This window comes from Haemaphysalis longicornis, unplaced genomic scaffold, assembly GCF_048455015.1.
Source record: "Haemaphysalis longicornis isolate Haplotype H1 unplaced genomic scaffold, Haemaphysalis longicornis Haplotype H1 scaffold_4, whole genome shotgun sequence".
Lineage (NCBI taxonomy): Eukaryota > Metazoa > Arthropoda > Arachnida > Ixodida > Ixodidae > Haemaphysalis > Haemaphysalis longicornis.
The window spans coordinates 68,915,019-68,938,729 of record NW_027526361.1 but is presented as its reverse complement, the minus strand read 5'-3'; the positions used below and the strand labels follow the sequence as shown (position 1 = coordinate 68,938,729).

General features: G+C 44.4%; 1 protein-coding gene and 1 long non-coding RNA gene across 9 annotated transcripts in view; one reads left to right on the top strand and one right to left on the bottom strand.

Annotated features, from left to right (window-relative positions):
- Positions 1–23,711, bottom strand: part of LOC144178881 (uncharacterized) — a 559,382-nt gene that overhangs the window by 206,227 nt on the left and 329,444 nt on the right. The gene's annotated exons all lie outside the window — the stretch shown is intronic.
- The window catches only part of Lab (labial), a 145,306-nt gene that overhangs the window by 8,897 nt on the left and 112,698 nt on the right, over positions 1–23,711 (top strand). For 2 of the 5 annotated variants that reach the window (XM_077707017.1, XM_077707016.1), the window contains exons 2-3: positions 7,301–7,348; positions 9,925–9,979. In XM_077707017.1, coding sequence (XP_077563143.1) covers positions 7,320–7,348; positions 9,925–9,979 — 84 coding nt within the window. In that variant the 5' untranslated portion in view covers positions 7,301–7,319. Of the gene's footprint in view, positions 1–7,300; positions 7,349–9,924; positions 9,980–20,890; positions 21,214–23,711 lie in introns of those variants that run through there. The other 3 variants (XM_077707015.1, XM_077707019.1, XM_077707020.1) reach the window with 2 other exon arrangements.

The following is a 23,711-nucleotide window of genomic DNA, read 5'->3' as shown; positions in this document are numbered from 1 at the left end:
GTGCTCACGGGAGACCCACATTTCTTACAATTTCCAAATAAAAAAATTTAAGCAAAGATAGGACATACTTTACAAGGCTCCCATGGCCCTAAAAGAGGGTACTTTACACTCTAAGAAAAAAGATAGTCAGTACTGACTCATTTTACAGAGTCATTGGCTTGCTACAGAATTGACTACCTTTGGACTCTTATGGGGAGGGTCACCAGACTCTCTTTCAAACAGAGTCCTGGGACTCTTAGGGAGGGAGTCGTGACGAAGAGTCAAAAGTGAGTCTGCAGGACTCCTGAAAATTAGTCACGGTGACTCCGAAATAGTAAACAAAGAGAGTCTGCTTGACTACGTTATGGCCCAGCAATAAGAGTCGTCCTGACTCTGTTTGGAAAAGAGTCTTGTGACTCTGTTAGACCGAGTCAAAAAAGGCTATGCAGGACTCTGTAAGGGAAGTCACCTCGACTCCGAATTTTCAAACGAAGAGAGTCTTCATGCCTACTTTGCGAGTAGTAAAACTAGTCACACAGACTCTCCGTTTGGCTATAGAGAGCCCGCTTGGCTACTTTGGCTACTACATGACCCCAGTCAAGTCGCCCTGACCTGCTGAAAGGGAATCCCGCGACCCCTGAGATAGAGCATGCAGGACTCTGCAGCACCGTCACCGACACTGAAAATCTGCAAAGAAAAGTCCAGTCGATTATTTCCCGACTCGAGCAAACAGAATCGCTTCAGAGTCGATAGGATAAAAAATACCATACAGATACTATTATGACCCTATAACGACAGCCATGCATACATGCAAGAACCATCAATGCAAAGTACCAAAACAACCATTTTATTGAAATAAAGCCTACAACGTTTCAAATTATGCATTGGCTCAATGACTAGAAAAAAATTGACACAAAATAAAAATCACGAGTTTTTGTCTTAGACAACATACAATGGAGTATAAGAAACGTGAGAAATACAAGATTCAAAATTATCACCTTAACATTTGTGTCTCACATAACAAAAACTTGTTACATTGAACGGGACAAGCAACACTGAGTTCACATATACAAAACACAACCATACAACAGTGATCAGCCATCAGCTGGTTGCTCACTAACTTTACAAAATGATAAGTGAATATGAAAACACAAATTTTTTTAAAACCACATTTATAAAAAAATGCTACAAGAAATAAAAATCACGAGTTTGTCTTAGACAACATATACATGACTATAGAAGAAACGTGAAAAATACAAGATTCAAAATTATTACCTTAGACAACATTCGTGTCTCAAATAACAAATTGTAACATTGAACGGGACAAGCAACACTTGAGCTCACATATACAAAACACAACCCTACAACAGTAATCAGCCAACAGCTGCTGGCTCAACAACTTCACAAAATGTTAAGTGAATATGAAAACACAATTTTTCTTAAAACCACATTATAAGAAATACAAACATTTGAAAATGTCATGTTAGACAACTGAAGTGAAAAAATTCTAGAACAATACAACTGGCAAATTGAAAACAGGACAATAAAATACACAAAACAGAGTTCGGGAGTGTTATTGCTTAATAAAAATTTCATCTTGAACACATTCATATTTCATGCATACAGCTAGGTTCGGCTTTATGATAAGACCACTTTGACCACTCATACGCAATGCAAATGAACATTTAAAAAAGGGTGTCAAAGAATTATTAATGGATGATTGTTATAACTTTCCTGAAAATATTTTGTTCATTTTATAACACAGAAATTTACTCGGAGGCTATACGTTGCAACACCCACCACTTGATCTGCTGGCACTGGACAATGTATTTATTCCCTCGCTGCCCCTGCACGAGCTCTCAAGGTAGTGACTACCTTTGTCGCCGGCATTAAGGTGCTCAAGCATGCGCCCTTTCGCACCACCATCAATTCCTCCAAAACTGTAAAGGTCTGCTTTGCAGACTTCACGTACTGCAGGTTGTATGCCCAGTACATGGTACATACAAGAGCGATTCCTGACGTGAAGTCAAAGACGTTAACGGATACATGTTCGCACACCACCTTAATTGAGTCGGACCACAGTGGGCTGCTCCCCGTGTACAGCAGAGTCAGTTGCGAGTACGCAGTATCTGGGTCCTGTAAAAAAAAGACAAATAATGCTGAAATTTAGCTGCTGTAAAAAAGTTCTTTATGTGGACAACCATCAATATGTATAAATTATTACTCTGACTGTCTTTAGTATGCCACGTGGACTGAAAACTAAAATACCTGCGATGATAAGTTACAGGGAAAGCTCAGTTATAGTACACCCCCCGGTTATGCGAAGACCCGCTTCTTATGATTAATCATTGGGGTCGCAGCAACCTGCCTTTAGAACCTACACATTAAATACGCCGGTTGTATAACGCACAAGTACACGCAGCTAGCTTCATGTGATGCATGACTCGCAACCTGACACCCTTATAGCGGTTCCGAGGCGCAACCCCTACACCAAATATGAATACTCAAGGTCGGGTCTAATCAGCCGGTTTTACTTTCGCCTGGACGGAACTGTACAAATTTCACGCCGGCTCCGTCTGGACGGAACGCTAAGCTCTCAGTTGTAATCCGTCTGGGAAGGATAACTCACAGCACTCTGTTCCGTCTGGACGGAACCTTAGCACTTGTATATCGTTCCGTCTCGACGGAACGCTAGCCACAGCCTTTCCTTTAACATTGCGCTATCTCCCGGCTTGTCTCTTTGTGGCACCACTTTTTTTCTACTCGTTTCTTTACTACCCCAGTATGCTCAAGGCATTATCTCAAGCAATCGCGACTGCAGCCGCTCGTGCCTGTTTTTCTGTTAGTTCACAATCGGTGAAGGGTGCTCAGAACCACAAGGTCAATTTTTATTTTTCTGGATGAGCACAACAAACAAATGCTTCAAATGCCACTCACGCTTGGTGATAAGATCAAAATAACCGAAGAGACCGAAAAAACGCTGAGCTACCGCCGACCCTTCCGTCTACATTTGTTGCTTCTTTGTTCACGAATAACAGCAGGCAGTTCCATTTAGCAAATGTCCTGCTTCACCCATTGCATTGGCATTCTCGCAATTTTGCTATGTTCAGCTTTATCCCATGGCACACAGCTAACACAGCAAAACGTTTTTGGAGCGCAGATATTGTGGAAGGAAATTTTTTTTTTCAAGAATAGGTGCTTAGGTCACGCACTCACAAATTACATGAGGACAAGTTACACAGTAAATACCATGTTGCGCCGAACCATTTACAAAGCGCTGTTGTCTGTTCATTTTCGACTTCTCATGTCTGTATCTAGTCTGTGCTACTTCAAGATGTTAAAAAGCACTAGCAACTACCCCACTGTGGATCTTCCCAAAGCTTGATTTTGCTGGCTGATATCTTAAACACACTGGTTCCTTCCCAGGGTCTGGAGTTCCCCTTAAGGCTTCTCTTTATGATAAGTTACAAAATTGAGGTTATCAAGATACCAAAATTTTGAGTGCACTTCACCTTTAGGAAAGCAAAAAAGTACATGGTCAGGGATATTTCGCTACCGGTGGTCAAAGTAACCATAAACGTTAAGCCTAAACACGTCAGTCAGCCTTTCTAAAGAGCAACAATTTTTTCCCAGTTGCTCTCTCTTACATGTACAGCATTTCTTTTAGTTTAATATTGGGTACACCCTAATATTTTTAATGCCGAGGGCAACTCAAGCCAAGAGCCCTTTGCCAATGTTGCCATCTAATTCGCAAATTAAGCTCACTGTTCTCACCAGTATCGTGAAGATGTCATCCTCTCTTTCCTTCACCAAATGGGGCAACCAAACGGTAGCGCTGACACCTTTTGCATCTGTAAAGAGAGCAAACTAAAGTTGTACAGCCGAACCCAACTGATGGAAACCATTTTCATCGATTTATCCAGTATGTCGAACTCCTTCCGGTAACAGTATAGTTGCAGTGAAAAATATAGCAAAAATTACGTCTATATCGAATAAAAATACAAGCGAATCCCGCTATATCGAACGGCAAATGACGCAGGAATGCGCCCCCCACCCGCCGCGGTGGCTCAGTGGCTAAGGCGTTGCGCTGCTGAGCACGAGGTCGCGGGTTCGATTCCCGGCCGCGGCGGCCGCTTTTCTGATGGAGGCGAAAAGCAAAAACGCCCGTGTGTACGAGATTTCGGCGCACGTTAAAGATCCCCAGGTGGTCAAAATCAATCCGGAGCCCTTCACTACGGCGCGCCTCATCGCCTGCGTTGCGTCGGCGCGTTAAACCCTACAATCAATCAATCAGTGGCTAAGGCGTTGCGCTGCTGAGCACGAGGTCACGGGTTCGATTCCCGGCCGCAGCGGCCGCTTTTCTGATGGAGGCGAAAAGCAAAAACTCCCGTGTGTACGAGATTTCGGCGCACGTTAAAGATCCCCAGGTGGTCAAAATTAATCCGGAGCCCTCCACTACGGCGCGCCTCATCGCCTGCGTTGCGTCGGCGGGTAAAACCCTACAATCAAGGAATGCGCCCCTCCCCCCCCCCCAAGTTGGCTTTTCCTCAAGGTGAAAGAGAAATACCGCCGGCCCATTTATCTCGGCCGCTCATCATCAGTTGGCGGCTCCTTCCCTCCTTCTCGCTCTCCCTTCCTATCGTAACGCACCTGCGCCGTCTAAGGCGAGTTGTTGCACCCCCATGCAAAAATATGATCGTGGGCTGTCCACCAGGTTTTTTTCGTTCTTTGAGTTTGTACTGCTCGCGCTTTTTAGGCTTTTTTTCCGAAGTGTAGCTGTGGTGGCTAGCGCTAGAAACGTTTATTTGACGGCTCAGCTAGCGCGAAGCGACCGAATTTGCATTTTGCCGTGAAGTTGGCAATTATAAATCGAGTCAAAAGCGGTGTGGAGCTATAGTACTACAAAGGAATTGTCATCTAGTGCAAGATAACGCTGAGTGCACACATGGCGTGCACACAAATTTCCTTGCCTGCTTCCTTGTGCCTGATTTCCACGTACGTGTGCTCGTTAAGGACGATATTCCCCGCTTTTTGCTCACGAATGTGGCCTTGCAAACGCTCCTGCGCCACCCTAACGCATAATAATAGTTCACTCCAAAGCCCACACAATGCTAATATACCTTTTGTTAGATCGGCGGCCTATGAACAAAACGCTTACGGTGTGCAAGCTGCAGCAGGATGGTGCGCAATTTCATGTTTATACAAAAAAACAAAACATCTACGCGTTGCTGGAGCAGGCGAGACCAGGCTTGCGAGCAAAACATAGAAATGGTCTAGTAACGAGCACAGTCTCTGCGCAAGAATCAGTCACAGAAGTAGCATTAAAAGCGTTCTGCGCACCGCCTATATTCCTCTAGCACCAGCCACTGTAAGCTTACCGACGCGGTATTCAGACATCATAACCTGAAAAAGCTGAAAAATAAAAACCGCATTTCACTGTTCCTCGCCGTACCATTTAACCACAAAGCTACGCCAGCTTCCTCGAGGTCCGTGTGTACGGGATTTCGGCGCACGTTAAGGATCCCCAGGTGGTCAAAATTAATCCGGAACCCTCCACTACAGCGTTCCTAATTGCCTGCGTTGCTTCGGTGCGTTAAACCCTTCAATAAATCAAGCTTCCTCGAGGTACCCGGCGTTTGCTTTGGTTGATGGCTACTGAAATGGAACAGTCGATACACTTTCAACCGTTATCAAAGGGAACTTATTTAACACTAGTTTACCTTCGCAAACATTATAGTGAGAGTGAGGGATGGGGAGGGGAGGAGGGCTGGCCCATTAGTGCTAGTAAAATCTGCGGAGCGGGCAGTACTGAGCATGGTTTGGGTGCGAAGCAGGTGTCGATCGTTATTTGCTCAAGTTACTGCACCCTACATGCAAAGCTATGTCGGCAATGTGACGCCAGACGCCAGCACACAGGGGGAGCAGGCACTCGTGTGAGCCGAGCACACAGTGGCCGTAGATACCCTATACTATCTCGCGCCGGATCACTAACAATTGTTGTCAGCGCTCTTGCGGCATGGCGACAAAGCAAACATGCGAGCGAGCAGACAGCAACATATCGCAGTGGGACACGCAGCCTCGCTCCCGATATCTCAACAACGCATGTCCGTGCGTTTTCCTCGGCCGCTGCCAGGTGACGGCACCGGGATCTTCGGCTGTGCGCACCGCGGTTCGTATTTGAATTGTCCATGACTACGCGCAAAATTATATTCTACCAATACATACGCGTCCCGCATTTGTACGAAGTGACTGCTGCTTGGCGCCGAAATAAGCCGCTGTCGAGCACCTACTCGTTTCTTTTCATGTTGACATTTCGCCCCTCTGTCAGCCTGAGCCAAATTCATCAAAGCGCACTCAGCATTCCGTGTTCAGGGTCAAATAAAAGCGCCAGAGGAAGTGAAACAAACTTTCACTGCGCCTTGGCCGTGGAGCGGCCATCGTGTTCAAGGTCGCCGTTTCGTCGGCGGCGAGCCATCGGCGGCGGCTCGCGCCAACGGTCATGCTGCCCTGTTCGCATACTGAGGCCGTCGAAAAACCTAACACTCACGCAGAAATGAGGTTGGACGTTTCTGCCACGACTGTCCGCATAGTGTTCAAGCAGCATATCTTACACAATTGAGCGTTATTCGCAAAGTGCACGAAGTTTTTTCACGAGGGAAAATCTCTCGCCGAGGTGAATACTTCACTTACCTCTATCAGATGCAGTTGCTGTGTTGCCGCAGCTCCGTCCGTATATCTTCCCTTATCATGGACGCTGTCCTCACGTGGAGCACGGCAAAAGCACTGTAAAATTGTCGTGACACTGACCAGCGAAACCACGTAGTTACCAAAAAAACCGCCCTAACGGCCACAACACAAAGAACGCCTCGCCGGCGGAGCGCGCAGGCAGTTCAAAAGCTTCCACTCCGGCTGCTCGCCTGCTCGCGGGAAACGCCTGACGTCACACCTGCGGCGACCAATCAGAGCGGCATCTCTTTTTTTTTTGTTTTCTATGCTCCTCGACTAGGTTCCCCTCTCCCGCCAAGTTGCGCCCCGTACCTAGTCGAAAGAGAGTCGCCAAAATTATGACTCTGATCGGTGACTCTGTTTTGACTCACCAAGCGTTAAAGGTAGTCGCGGCGCCGGGGACTCTCTTTTGACCACCTTTTTTCTTAGAGTGTATGATGTAGACCAAAAATCTGCACTTTTTATCTTTCTTTAACAAGTTTCCCCAGCACTTGGCCTCATACCTTAATACGCAGTTAGTTTATCAAATATTTTTACACTGCTCATTCAGCTTTAATTAATTGCTGCGTTGACTTAAATTCTGTATTTATTACAGGACCAGACCTGCCGATTCCATGGAGGAGATACGGATCTGCAAAAACCAGTAAGTTCATTCTCCAGCGTTCATGCAAGTGTAATTTAGGGAATCACAATGCCTGTGAAATGATGCGCTGTATATATATATATATATATATATATATATATATATATATATATATATATTCTCCAGCAACACCGCCTGCCTGGCCTTAATGAACGGAAATGCTTTCATGATTTTCAAAATGGCCTTATGTAACGTGGTCATTATTCCATCGCATTCCTTGCATTTTGACGTCTTCATTCCAACTTTCTCGCTAGTCAGCATTCCTGCCTTTACAGGCACGATTTTGAAACAAAATTAATGAATTAATGGTGCAATTAAAATGCCGATGCCACAACCTCGCGCACTGCTATCAAAGGGCCTGATGGATTGATTTCATCATAGGGTTTAACGCGCCGACGCAACGCAGGTGATGAGCGCGCCGTAGTGGAGGGCTCCGGATTAATTATGACCACCTGATGGTCTTTAACGTGTGCCGAAATCTCGTACACACAGGCGTTTCTGCTTTTCGCCTCCATCAGAAAAGCGGCCTCCGCGGGCGGGAATAGAACCCGCGCCTTCGTGTTCAGTAGCACAACGCCTTATTAGCCACTGAGCAACCGCGGCGTGTCCATCAAAGGGCGTACACCGTTCTACGTGTACAGCTACTACCTAAGAAGAGCACCTTTTTGACCGGCAGCATGAGCACCTCACACCTAACACCGCATCAAACAAACAAACAAACAAACAAACAAACAAATAAAAAATAAACAGGGTGATCAATGTTAGGTCCACACTTTTTTTTTATTAGAATTTAGATGTCGTTGAAGACCACATCCACACTGAAGTTATGCACCCAGGGCACAGAATGAGGCGGTAACTATTCATGTCGGCTTATTTTGCTAAGATTGAATAATTAACTTTTTAGTGGCTGCAGTAAGCAGGCACGTTTGTATTGAAAAATTGGACGCAATCTTGTTTCCACGCAGTTTCATTTCGCAGAATTCTTCTAGCGCATCCGTACTCCGAGATATCAAACTGCGAAGTTTAATTGCCGTTCGCATTATTACGCATGCAAGACAGTCTGCACCGGCGCAAAGCTCCTCCCTTCTGTGGTGTGCCTGCTGTGTACGGTGTGAAGTTTGACAACGCGGTGGAGTCCTAGGCAGAAGTGATAACTGGCACCAATTCAGTTTTGGCTGGCGTTAGCGCAATCTGCAGTACTCGGAGCCGCTATCGAAGCATAGAACATAAGGGAGGAGCTTTGCGCCGGTCCTCCCTGTCATGCATGCGTAATCATGCGAACGGCAATTAAACTTCGTAGTTCTATATCTCGGAGTACTGATGCGCTAGAAGAATTCTGCCAACTGAATTGCTTCTACTTTTTCAATACAAGCATGCCTGCTTACTGCAGGCACTATACCCCGTGACAACTTAAAGGAGCCATGAAGACAGCATACAAGTTGGGTTTAACAGAAAGACTGCTTAGTCCCGATAACAATGATACCAATATCATCGCAATCTTCGAACAAATAACGGAGATATTAAAGAAAACGTGTGAAGCAGTGGCGACCCCCTAGCCAATTTCCCGCAACTTTTCTATGACGTCACGGAACCTTGTTTGTGCGATTTGCGGCCGCCTAACTCACCTGTCGCCACGACACATGACTGGACGTCTGCAATGGGGCCTCTAGTTCCATTTGACCGCATCACTTTAATGCTAATGTGCAGTTAACGCACTGAAAATTGTGTTTTATTGTTGGCCCGTGTGACGTCATTCTTGCTCATAAGACGTCACTGTGGCGCAAAATTTGAAAGGTTTTAAATACTTCTTGCTTTTTTTTCGTTAAAAAACCATCTTTTGCGGCTCTAATGGAGCTGAGTGAGATACTGAATCCTAGTTCTTTCAAATTAAACGAAGTTGTATTTTCTCTTCATGGCTCCTTTAAGAACGGCACCGGAAGTTGCCGCTGTGCCTTATCACCGTAGCCGGATGTTTCTCCGCGCGGCGCAAGTAGGGCGTTACTGGGAATATTTTGAATATGGCGTGAGCCGTTCCCGTGATTTTTTGGACTTAAGATGATTATAAACGACTTCAGTGACGACAAACAAACTGCGTGAGACAAGGCAGACGATATCACGCATTCATAGCAAACCCCTTTCAAAACGCTCGCGCACTGACGTCATGGGTTCGGCGCTTTGGTGGAGTTATACACTACATGAGGTGGTGCCGTTCTTGAGTTGTAACAGAGTATAGAAAGTTAATTATTCAATTTTAGATAATTCAGCTGCCGGCATCATTATTTATCACCTAATTTTGTGCCCCCCCCGGGGCATAACTTCCCTTTAGAGGTGGTCATCACGTATATCTACGATAATAATTTATGTATATATATATATATATATATATATATATATATATACATACATACATACATACACACATACATACATACATACATACATACATCCCCTTTAGGCTCGAATAATGAAATGCGCGATGCGCGACAACCAGCCGAAAATGCTAGATCTGTATTGTTTTACGTAATCGTTTCCCGACGTTTATAGTTATACCGCAATATTTTATTTCATGTTCGCAGATTATTCTACATCGACATGAGCAAGTTAAAGAGCCTGGCTTCCCAAAGTATTAAGGTCGGTGATTTATTCCGTATTAGGCTGTTGTTTCAGGACCGGTCCACGTACTCTAAAATGCACAAGTTCGGAGCGGTTAATACAAACTACTTTTAATGCGTAAGCATTCTTAGCCTACTTCTTCTCAAAATATGCCCGTCTGTCCATCTAACACGCAACGCGTGGCACGCTATGTTCATACATAAGTCACATGGGAAAATTTTATAAAGCGTCCGTTATTTAATAAAACACCCTTAAATGAATAACCTTCAAGGCAAGATACATGAAGGTGATGTGCGGAGAAGAGCCATAGGAAAGAATGCTTACGCAGTGGCTGATATTTTCCACCCTGTAGTTTTTAAGATTCCTTTTGCTTACTCGGGCTATTGCATTGTTAATCGGGCTATGCAATGTATCAGTTCTGCAACGCCGGACGGGTACAGAATCGCGAATGCAAGCACGCTTCATCGTTCATTAACTTGGTTCGTGGCGGACGTTGCATAAGTAGGTGCAAAAACTTGTCGCCGATGTGTTTAACTCTTGAAGCATGTACGGCGCACAACCAATAGAGTCACCGCTGTAAGACTTGAATTACCCAATAACCCATGCGCGCATACGTACTAACGTTGCATAAGTCACATAAATTTTCCACCCCGCACAAACAACTAACTGCGAAGTGATTGGAGTATGACGCACACGATTACACACCATGATTAATTCCAGCAAAATAACTTGGCTCATTCGTCAAGGGCAATTCACGCACAGATCGCAGGCACCGGGCTGCGGTGGCCAGAAAGCCCACGATTCAATCTCTTCACCGCCTGCAAGGTTCAACTAATTTTCTGATTTACAAGTCGGTTCGAGGTCGCTGTCGTCTGCCTGTAACACGCGATCCGCAAGAATAGCGTTTTCTCGGCGCGTGATGCGAAGCAGAACAGGAAGTGGTAGTTGAAATGTAATGTATTCTATTTTACTGGTAATTATGCATGCGGCGCTCAGCAGATGAACATGATTAGGAATTCAAACGCAACCTGTGCATTGCTAATAGTATGGCAGAGAGCGCGAAGGGGGGAAAAACGAGTATTTAACACAAGCTCTTCATATTAACCGGTTTGTATATCGCACTAGTTACGGCCTCTTCGTTTACTCGTTTGCTATTCGTCAGAAGGCCTCCTGACATTGCTGAATTATTGTCGTGTGTATAGATGCCGAGGCAATAATTATGCCACCCTTTTCTGCGTAGTCTCTTTCGCTTCAGAGTAGTTTGAAATAAATTATTCGTTGGCCTATTAAGAATATGATAATTAACCCTCGTTAAAAAAATGAAGCGCTAATTTCATACCCTGCTGGGTTCATTTACTCGTAGCAAGTGTGTTTTTAGGATATTTTGCATCTATGGCTGCTGAACGCCGGCGTTGATCGTTCAGAGCGTTCAGCGCAAATATTTCTTGACTTGTTTGTGGTGTGTTGCTTCCTTCGGTGTACCATACCACGGTATGAGCCAAGAAACATCTGTTTTAAAAAACCGTTCTTAGGTTAAGCGTGTTATAGTGCCGTTTTAGCAGAGATGCGGCCAGTGTCGAGGATGAATGTTTCTTGCCAACAATGTGATGCGTATGTTGTTGCTGTTGATGGTGACAATGAAACCTACAACACGGAATTAGTAATACAGATGAGCCTCGTTATAACGAACACTGATTTAGCGAATTATCGGCTATAGCGAAAAAAATACAAACTTTGGTTGGTCACGCTTTATTTCAATAACACTTCTTCTTTACTACGAAACTGAAACCGTGAGAGCCGCGCGCACTGACGGATATAAAGAGGAAATATTTGACCGGTAGGATGAGAAGCTACTTGGAAGAACCCCCGTAGTCCCAAAATGCGGAAGTAAAAAGGCCACTTTGTTTGTGGACACTGTGGAGAACTCTATCATGCTCAGTGGTGTGAGTAGCCACCATACGAAGACCACATCCTTCATTAAATAAATAAGGACGCAGGCCTGCTTTGTCAAGCGAACTTTGTTCTGTTGTAATTTTACGTACTCATGTTCCGGATCATTTAGCTTGAAATGCAACAAGGAGAAAGGCAAGGGTTACCTTTGTTTAAAGTGTATTCGAAGACTTAAAAATGCATTTTTTGCATCAAGTATATCAAGCCAAACTGTTGTACCAAGCCAGACTGTTGTTTTGTATCAAGCCAGACTGTCGATTTATTATTGCCGATTTTTACCTCTACTGTTACAGCGAATATCGGTTATACCGAGCTAATTTGCTGCCCCGATACTACTTCGTTTGTAACGAGGTTCGACTGTAATATTATTGTTACAATTAAGGTGGAACAAACTACTTGCGTGGGCGGAATATGTGACGTCAAATGATGGGCCACAGGGGCGTTGTCGGTCCTCTTCTGTGTCCTTCATTTTTTAAAGGTGTTTCACTGCTGTAAGCATTCCTGTTTTTTTTGTTTGTTTGTTTAATGCCGATGTGTAAACGTTCTCAAGGAAGCTTCGTGCTGCAGCGATTGTAGGGATTTCGGCGCTGCACGGGGGCAGCGCCGAATTTAGTCACTGGTTCAAGGAGAACAAGCTTATGCAGCGAAAACCGAAGTATTGCCATACACGCGCAAAACTAACTGCCGCCTCTTTCAGTATTAAATTGAAGATTTCATTTAACCTCGAATTCTGACGACCATTGACTCTGGTTGGCGCCTTGATAACAAGCTTACTTTCCCGTCACATGTTAGGTTTATCAAACAGCGAGTTCTCCCGGCACTTGTGAGCAGTGTCATGGCTGTGTAGAGAATTTCGTAGCTCTGGGCATACTTTCTGAATACGTGCTCTACTGTCTTCTGTCCCGCTCTGAAATATTCTTTATTCGTCCAGCTGCAAGAACACGTGAAAATCAAACACAGCGATTATCGACGATGCACAAAATCCATGGTCGTCGATCTTGACGTGGTTGTCGATTCTCGAAAAATAGCAATAACAGTTATCGGTAGTATTGTAGGGTACGTTTAAAAGACAGTGATAATTATATTAACGAAAACAAGGAAAGGGTTGGTTGACGTATGGGTAATTTAAACAAATTCTACAAATGGGAAATACCTTAGTAACAACAAATGTTATTGCTGCACGCTTACATCATTTTATTGTGGTCTTCATGCTGTGTAAACACACATGATCGGTCACCCCGCATTCCTGATTACTTCCGGCCACGGAATACAGCAGGTGCACGCAGCTATATTTGTTGTTAATTCTTTTTTCCTTTTATTTGTTTGTTGATAATTCCTTTTATTGCCTGCACATAGAACATTCCTCAATCCATTTTGCTAAAGTACTCAAAGGGATTGCAGGATTCATAAATAAAAAAACATGCATTAACGAGTAAGGAAATTTAGTAAGGATGACACTTATTGAAATCGATAATTGAGTCGCGTATTGAGTCGCGTAAGGCTAATTACACACTGTGCAGCACAGCATGCAAGTACCTTTACGATGAGCAGCACAGCTTCATTACATGCTTTATGAAGTTGTCGTATTGCTTCTTTTCTGCTTTGTAATTCCTGAGCAGCGTTTTTACTATGCAGAAAGGGAGAACAGCGAATACAAAGGTATTTCTGTTCCTAATTGATTGATTGATTGATTGATTGATTGATTGATTGATTGATTGATTGATTGATTGATTGATTGATTGATTGATTGATTGATTGATTGATTGATTGATTGATTGATTGATTGATTGATTGATTGATTGATTGATTGATTGTACGGTTTAACGCGCCCAAGCAATGCAGACGATGAGGCGCGCCGTAGTGGAGGGCTCCGGATTAATTTTGACCACCTGGGGATTTTTAACGTGCGCCGAAACCTCGTACACATGAGCGTTTTTCATTTTCACCTCCATCAAAAAAGCAGCCGCCGCGGCCTGGAACCGAACCCGCGACTTCGTGCTTATTAGTCGGTTCATTTGATCAGTTCTTATTGCTTGCGTTTTCTTCATTTGTAATTTGTGATTTTGTTAGCACCCATTTATGTTTTGTTTGTCTGATGTATGTGCATGCTCCCCCCTATCCCCCTATATAACTACGGAGGGCCTTTAGGGGTACCTGAATAAATAAATAGATCTGAAAATCAGTGCAGCATACAAGGGTAAGTTCGAGATTGCTCGCAAAGCTTTTCAGGGGGTGTGTGGGGTGGGGGGGGGGGTGAATCAGAGGTTAATATTAATAACGTTAGACATCGTTGAGTTTCCCCAAAGCCAATCGGAAGTAGTTTATCTGTGAGAAAAAGTCTGAGTTATCACTTAGTAGTTCAATGCTCGTCGGCAGCTTGATAGGAACCCCTGCAGCGTGCGCTGTTATGTGAAATCGTAGAGATGTGCTTGTTCTGGGCAGATATTCAGGAAATTCACCAAAACTTTGTACGTGGCTATTTTAACTGGGGACGTAGAAAACGTAATTTTGTCCTTTGATGTTGCCTCCAGCTTTCTTTTCTTTTTTGCTATCGAAATAACTGATTCAGTTTTATGAGCATTTATAATGAATTAGTTAAGAAGGAGTGGGTTAAGTTTCAGATTCGGCATAAACCGGCGTAACGCCGGGCGGTTGAGTTAAACTCAAAACATTCAAATGGAGTATAACGCATCGACCGTTATAGGTGCTCGAAATATCACTCTAGTTTCTCGCTTGTAGTATCCGACGCTAAGGCTCACTGCTTGCAGATGGTATTTCATAAAAATTGGATTATACCTTGGATAATCGCGCTTCTTGGCAACAAACACTGCGTAAGCGCGACTAACAATTGCTAAGATGACTCGAACGCTAATACAAAGCTGCAAAGAAAACACAGCGGTCATGTGACCCCGCGCTAACCACTACCGCAAAATGGTCATCCGTATTTTAACAAAGATGTGTTGGTGGTTATCTAACTCCGGTCATAACCTAACAGAAGTATTTTATCGCATTTTAGGTTTGCCGCACGAAAGTGAGAACCAATTTATTGTGCGGGAAAATAGCTGCATGAAGCGCCTCGCGCCGTACGAGTGCCGTGAGGAGAAGCGTCACTGCAAGCGAAGAAGAATCGTGGAGTAAGAAGTTTCATACGCGTGGAAGCATCACAGATATGTTATGGCTGGACGTTGATTGACATATTTTATATCCTGTAAAATAAACAAAGGAGATGGCGATGAAGACAGACACGGATAAAGACAACAAATTAGTTCAACAGCCAACTCTTAAATGTGCACATTAACGCTACAACTGTTCCATACTTAACTTTCCGGCTTCAGTCTGAGTGATTTGCATTACGTTTACCTTTCCCGTTCTTCCTACACCCCAGCGTAGCTGAACATTTTTATCCCGTCTGTTGTCATGTCTGAAAGTGTTTCGCTGCCAGAACACCCTGCAAAATTTTATAAGTGGCGCCTACACCCCCCCCCCCCTCCCCTTCCCGTCTTCTTTAGGGCATTTTTCCGGCCATAAGATTTGCACACTTCATCTATAAATTTAAATGTAAAAGCGAGGATGAGACACGAAAACGAAAAAAAAACCACCTTGTTTGGGTGCAGAGTATCCTTCCTAATTTTTTTAGGAAAGATATGGGGGGAAGGGTATAACATTCCCGAAAATATTTCTGGATGCGCCACTGCTGCACTGTATATATAATACATACTTTTGTACCCATTCCTATAGCCCCATAGGGAAATAAATAAATAAATAAATAAATAAATAAATAAATAAATAAATAAATAAATAAATAAATAAATAAATAAATAAATAAATAAATAAATAAATAAATAAATAAATAAATAAATAGACAAAATCCGCATTCCTCCTTAGAAAAACAAATCTCAGTATTCAGAGCCGTTGACAGGATTACTCGATATTTAAAAACGTAGAGAGCAAAACTACGCTGGATAAGGTTAAATATTACTACAGCGCATTTTTTACCGTAAGCAGAGAAGGTCCAAACCCTCATTCCAGCCGCCGTATTTGCTTGGATACGGACAAAAAGGTTGGTAACATAATGACATGCGGTACAAAAACGCAAGCTTTATTTCCCTGCACGCCTTGTGTCACCAAAAAAAGTGATCCCGCCATGTCCTCCGCGCATATTGCCCTCTGTCAAAATTTATATTATTTAGAGCTCTTCTGAGATAAACGCAAATAGAGTTCTGGGAAATAAACCCAAAAACATGTTCAGGCTTTGCTCAGGCTTCAACAGTTTTCTCCAGTCCTTCAGAATGTTCCTTCAAACAAGATTTTTGGGCTCTGTTGAATCCTGCCTAAACAAAGTTTCGCAGCGACGCCCGTCAATAGATTTTTATATAGGGTGCTGTTCGCCATCCTTATGTTAATAAAGTTTCTCCATTCATTCATAGAGTACTGTTGCATACGGTACTCTTGTGGGCTGCTTTTATAGGGTACTGAAATAGGGTATATGGACACTTTTTCTTACGAGTGTTTGTTGCTGTGGACGCGTTCATCATAATCACGTGTCCGTCGCCATCCCACCACGGCGCATGCGCAAGCGAGCATCGAGCTGAAAAAACAGACTTTTTTTTTAACCCAGGCCCCTCAAGCTTGTGCACCGTGCACATGTTCATGAGGCCTTCCCATCCTTTTTTCCTCCATAAAATTAAACTATTGCCAGATACAAAACGACAACACTTTGCAAATCCCATGACCAATATAGACCACGGGACATGCTAACAGAAAACTAATAATCCAGGCACAAATACGTGTACGGTGATTCACCGATCTCGGACACAAATATGTGTAGCTAGGAGCGCCCCATCTGAGACTAATGCACTGCGGTATTGTATTCCTCCATGAAGGAGGAAATTCCGTAGCAAAGGGGGGGGGGGGTCTGCGTGGTTGGCTGCCATGCGGAATTTCCAATAAGTCATAGAGAAATTAGCAAGAAGGTTGCGAGTTCCGGGAAAGTTCATTGACACATTTTTGATGGTCCGCTGCAACACGTCGCCGAAATATACAAATGACAAAGCATACATACATACATACATACATACATACATACATACATACATACATACATACATACATACATACATACATACATACATACATACATTTTATTTCATCTTCATGACAAACAGATACAAGTGCCAGCCCGCGTAAGCAACCTCTGCTTTTATGCGGGTCAGGGCAGTCGGTTCGACAAAAAAAGAAGATAATAAAGGCACAATACATTCTGCTATCAAATTGAAATAACGTCCCAAACTTGTACTGTTATAATAAACAATATATATATACATACATATATATACATACACATATATACATACACATATATATCTACACATACACACATATATATATATATTCAGAGGCAGACAGGTACCATGCAATAACAACACACGTCTATTGCAAAAACATCAACCGTAGGGTAGAATTCCACATCTTGGACTATATGCGTAGCTGAGCCCACAGAAGCCTCAAAGTGATAATAGAGCACATGAAATAGACCTAATATATATATGTAATTTTCCCTGAAGCAGACCAGGCCACTGGTCGAAACTGTCGAAATAAAGTCTTTGTTAGTGTTTTCCAAGTGGTCGCACCCAAGTTTTTGAATATATATATATATATATATATATATATATATATATATATATATATATATATATATATATATATATATATATATATATATATAGCACTGTTCAGTTATTTCTTGTTAATTGCAGTTCAATGACTCCAGCTCATAAAACCGTTTTATTTTTCTGAAGCAAGGTTTTTTCCCTCGTAAAAGTATGTTTAGCTTACTGACGTCATGAACTAGTTGCGCACGTGTATCTCCGTTGACAATAAGTTATTATTGCTTGAATTTCGCATTCAAGGTTTCTGGCCTGTCGTAAGGCCTACGATGCAGAAGAAAAAAAAACCTTCTCGCCTCTTTCAGCGCAAGTGGGAGTAGGAACGTATAGTATCTATCGTTGTGGCTTCATACCCGTGATCGTACACATGACACATATCTATACAACCGATTGTCTAAAAAAGGGCAATGAATTCCCGTACTAGCAATAAGGACACAAGCATATGTCCACGCTCAGGTTTTTTTATAGAGGCTAAAACTACAGGTCATGGGGCGTGAAATATTGTTCGCGTGGACAATCATATTGCAATCACGTATACCTGTTTCGTCAAAGGTTATATCGCTGCAGGTCGTATCGCCTTGAGGTGATTTCTTGTGAGTTTCATCGGCACATTTCCGTTGGAGTAAACACATAATGGGAGCATAGAAGTTGGAACCATCTGGTGACGTTATCTGAAGCAAAAAACTGTCAGAATTCCGCAATAAACGTTTTGGCATGACACTATAGCGTCAGTGCCAAGACAATCGCCAAGGCTGCCAGTATTTAGAATTAATGACTCGTTCTGATCTGTTCATTTAGCATATATTGAGTCGTATTTCTATAAGCGCCAGTGGAATCTAATCACAGCGGGGGGCTGCAATTTATGGCTATTTACTGTAATATGCCCGAAGTATCTATAATAGTGTCCTACCGCGTACGCGACCCCATTCCGCCTCCTACTGGTGCAGATACAATTAAGATAAGACGTTATGAATAGTTAGCTTCTGCAAATAAATAAATAACAAAGAGTAATGGCAAGTGTCTGCGAAAAAACTAACTCCATCGCACATGCTCCTGCGTCTGTATATGCGGCCAGACGCAGACGCACGGTTCTGAAATGGTCGTTCCTCATCGTCGAGTCGAGGAAAAAATGAGCGGCGTAATGTTTTCACCATCCTGGGCACGAAGAAGGTAATATTACTTATGCATGCAAGGTACCTGCCAACGGTCTTGTCCGCGCTCTCGCGGTGGTGTTTAAATTGAAAGCCGATGCTGACCGGCCACGTGCCTGTGGCGAGCTGAGACAGAGAGAGAGAGGGATGCCAAGGAAGTTGCGCTCGCGGCCGTATACAGGAGGCCAGGTGTAAAACGAAACGATCAGTGTATATGCGTGTTTAAAAATCCCGTGTATGTATGCATGTATGTATGTATGTATGTATGTATGTATGTATGTATGTATGTATGTATGTATGTATGTATGTATGTATGTATGTATGTATGCGTATGTATGTATGTATGTATGTATGTATGTATGTATGTATGTATGTATGTATGTATGTATGTATGTATGTATGTATGTATGTATGTACGTATATATGTATGTATGTATGCATGCATGCATGTATGTGTGCGTGTGTGTATGAATAAAGTCTGAGCTGTAAATGTTGCTCGCGTCGTAGCGCAAAGACTGCGAGAATTCGTGAAGACCTTTACGTGAGACCTGAACAGCATCAAAACATTACAGCTGATTGGCGCGACGCGGTAGCCTGTTTCGCCTTCGTAAAATCAAGGAAGCACGTGAATAAGAATGGTGATGTTCTTATTGGTTTAAGAAATACTTCAACGGTCGCGAAAAGTTCGACTTTGCAACCATGTATGTACATGCACCCTAAATAACCCTGGTTTATATAGGGTTAAAATTTGATTTAGCTACGATTTTTCGAAACCAGATATTAAGATGTCATTAACACATCCCGGTTTAACCATAGCTTGGGTTAGTAAATACTAGTCACGTCGTATTCTGAGCTGGCTCCCCCAACAAACACTACAGCAACCTGTTAAGCCATATGGTACCTATATACGTACAGTAAACCCTCGTTTAATAACGAAATCGCTTTATACGAATTGTCACTTTATTCGAAGTTTCTCACGCTCCTAAAGTCAGTGCAGGGGGCAAATCATCCCCAATATTTAAAGAAGAACCGGTTGTAAAGAAGGCACTTTTTTGTTGTTGTTCCGAGGACTTCATCGCAGCAAGTTTTTACTGCACGGAGTGTTTGCGTCAACGTACCGAACATTATTGAACGAAGTTCAACCGTCTACAGATCTAGAAGTTTTGCTACGTCAGGCTTTGCCTCCTTACATGCCTGTTCAAATGCTTCTACCCACAGGCAAGTCAGCACGCTTACACCCCGCCCCACCTGTTGCACAGGGAGCGCACTTGGCAGCGTAGGCACGTCGCGGCACCAGACAGTCCCTGAACAAACGTTTTATTCCCGCTACGCAAGTCCTTAGTTCCAACTACCAAAGTCTGTTTTTCTTTTTTTCGTCTCCTTCTTTCCTTAGCAAATATAATCCCGCACTGCGCAGCGACACGCAGGCAGCAGCGCAGTACCGTGGGGCCCGACCGCAACGCTCACCATGTGGACATGATAGAACCGTACAAGCAGGAAAGTACGTGACCCAAACTCGGAATCTCGGCGCACGCTGCCTCAAAAAAAAATTAATAAGTCGAAAGAAGCGTGTCTCCGCAGCATCCAGGCGCTGAGTAAGCGATGCGAGAGACCACACGGAAACTTCCAAGCACTAATCTCCCATCTGACGACGTTGGAACACGGCCCGCCGAGACTCGCCGCAAGAGAGCCCCGGCCGGCTGCTCCGCGCGCGGGAAATCCGCAAAGAGGGACACGGACGTCGTCGGCGCAGCGTGTCACGACGCGGCGCGCGGTGAAGTCAGGCGAAAGTGGCCGCCGCCAGCCGGCCTCCGCCTGACTGGCTCCGTGACGGCATCGCGGCCGACGCACGCCGCCGCCGACGACGATGAAACCTCCCGGAGGGCACGCCGCCGACGGAGAGGGAAGAATTGCGGGCGCATAGAAGCGAAAGAAATGCGTATAGCGAGAAAACGAACCAGATATGCATTGCTCGCCGGAAGACGCGGATGACCGCGGCGCGACGACTGTACGGGGAAGAACAAACCATCGCTGAGGGGGAAGACAGGCGCTCGGGGCGGCGTCGGCACGGGGAAAGAAATATAATAATTCGGGCACAATCTTCACGGATTGTTACCTCAATCATGTTTCGCGGCCGGCGGCGGCCTTGGCTGCTCTTACAGGTGGGGCGCGCGGCTGTCATGGAGAAGGCAGAAAACGAGCGCGCCTTTTCGTGAGTGGTCTCAGTTGAATTCGCAACGACCTCCACGGAACGGGCCACAAACGCAGCGGGGATGGAACCTGGCGACGACGCTGCTTCTCGCTCGCGGCTGCTCCCTCCGCCGCCGCCGTCTCTGCGCCCCTGCAGGCAGCAGCAGCCGAGCGAGACCTGGCAGAGAGCCGCCTAAGAACCGCACGGCGAGTTGCGCCGAAAGCCGCCTCCGGATATACCGAGCAACGCACGCCGGCACCGAGAAGAAGCCAACGCCAGGAATGCGCTGAACGGGTGAGCTGCTGCTGCTCGCCTGAGCAGCGAACGCCGAGAAAAGCTCGCCTCTTGCATGTGACCCCCGCCCCGTTACCCCCCTCAGCCAGAACATCTTCTCCGACCACCTCGTTCCGGCAGTGTTCTGTCTTTGTTTCCAGCGTCATTCCAGGAATAATCGCGCAGCGCCTCGCCGAAGCTCGTTGACGCGTGTGTGTTTCCGTGGAAGTGTGCGCGTAAGAGAAGATTCACCGCTTCACGCAACGCGGGCTGTTCTTAGTGCGTCGCCGGGGCCGTGGTCGGTCGCCGCGCCGTCACGGTCTTTGTGACTCCATTGTGTCCGTGGGGGATTCGGGTGCTCGACTTTTCTTTTTTCTTTGAGGCAGGAAATGGCTTGGCAGTGACTATAGACTTGCGCATGCAGGTAAATTTGACCGTGTCGGTCGTTTAAGCCGTGGTTGGTCGGATTGCTTGGGGGCCCGGATAACGGCTCTTGTGGTTGACTATTTGTTAGAGATGTCCTTGAATCGTCACACCAAGTTATGGCTAAGGCTCCCACTATTCGAAAGTGGCAAACTTTTACGTTCGTTCGATATTTAACAGAAATTAACGCGTATCCTTACGCAAGTGTGCGCGTTAGCTTAACAAGAAAATTGCTTTGTTTGCATATTAATCATGTTTCAAGTGATCACATTTATATTGGAAGCATGCGTATCGAAGACTATGAGAAAAAAAAAAGAAATAGCTAGATGCAAACATCTTGCAAACATCTAAATATGAAAAGGTGGTCAAGGACGTTCAAGTGTTGCTTGGTCAAAATGAGTGAAACGACAGGCATATTTTCAAAAGAGTTGCTTGGCGAATATTAGTTTCATTTATAATTTTGATGCATAAAATTAAGGCATGTGCACAAATAATGTTGCAGAAGGATATAATCGAGCGAAGTGTCCTAGCATGCGTTATTTTTCGTAGTCAAATAATTTGTTCTGCGTTCTTATATCACTGATGCGTGTACCGTCAGCCGCCGCTGCACTCAAGATACGTGAGAGCGTTGAAGTAGCCAAACATAAACTTGAAAGGCACGCTAATTTACGCATAATTGAAACTCTTGCGCATATTTTTCATTCATTCAATTCCTATTAGTACAAATACACAGCGGTATTTCTATGGGAGAAGCCGCGCACGGGGCCAGTGGACCGGTGACCCGGATCGTCGATGGGACAGTTTTCACGGACAGGACGCCGCGCGCTCGTATCAATCATTGTTTCGCGTTGCACGGGCTGTCATCCACGCTTCACCGGCGCACGTGTGCGCGCGGAAGCAGGTGAACGGATGCCTGGCCCATCAGTCCGGCCGTGGTCATGCCTGGATAGAATGCGCTCTGACATGCATCCATCACGGTAGCAGCGCGGCTAATCGAAAGCGATACTCCTAATCCTACCGGGTCCAGTGTGCCTCGCATTTGCAATTCTATTCCATGTCATTTTTCGCTTCTGGAGAGAAACCTGGAGTCTTCGTGGTCGAAAGCTGCTTAGGCGAGCTTGAAGAGTTCTGGGAAACCCGCAGAATGCGTAGAATATGCGTCGAAGAAAGAGCGCTCTGGTATACGCCGTGCAATCGAAACATAACAAGATTCAATGCGTTATTCGTGATTTAAATCAAAAGCAGCGTAAGAACCCCGCGTGCTTAATGCAAACATGGCCCATTTTCGTACACTTTTGTTGAAGGTTCCAATAGGGGAAAATGAAAGAGTTTCTGAAAATTTCCAAACAACGCCAAATTTATTTCTAACAGGTATAAAATTCACGAAAACGCGGAGGAGTATACGCAACTTTGCAGAGGACAAAAAAAATCTGGTAGTTGTATTGTTCGTTAAAAAAAAACATATTTTCAAATGTTACACGTAATAAAAAGGGTTCAAAACAAGTGTGTTACGTAGAGCGTTGACTTACTTGTTTTGTAGCGCGGAATTAACTTGCATCCCGCTTACGAAACGAAGAGCTCAAGAACGTGCAAAAACTTTGGAGCATTTATTTGCGCTTATAGCGTTAAGTTCCAAATTATTTACCGATTGAAAGCTGAAGCAAGCACTCCGACGAGCATGCTGTAGGTCATATTTAACTTAGTATCAATGCGCGACAGCCCTGTATGCAGCCTATATAGTACAATGTGGGCTGATACAACGGATAGATCGATCGATCGCCCCACAGTTCGTTATATATGCAAGCACCGATATTTTAACAGCGAAGCTCTTTAGCAAATCGTAATTTTCGCGTTCGCAGTTAAAAATACCAAGAAATTGCGGAGAGCGTGCTCATGATCCCGGGCCTCGCGGCGACCACCCGGCAGTTAACAAAACCAAGAAAAAATTCCCCGAATTTCCCCGAGGGGAAGAATGTGAAAGTGCGAATGCACGAGTTGAATTTGCGGGGTTCGGTAATGTTCGGGAAAGAGAGATCACACACACACACACACACACACAACTACAAAGAAAGAAAGATGCATTTATTCACAGACAC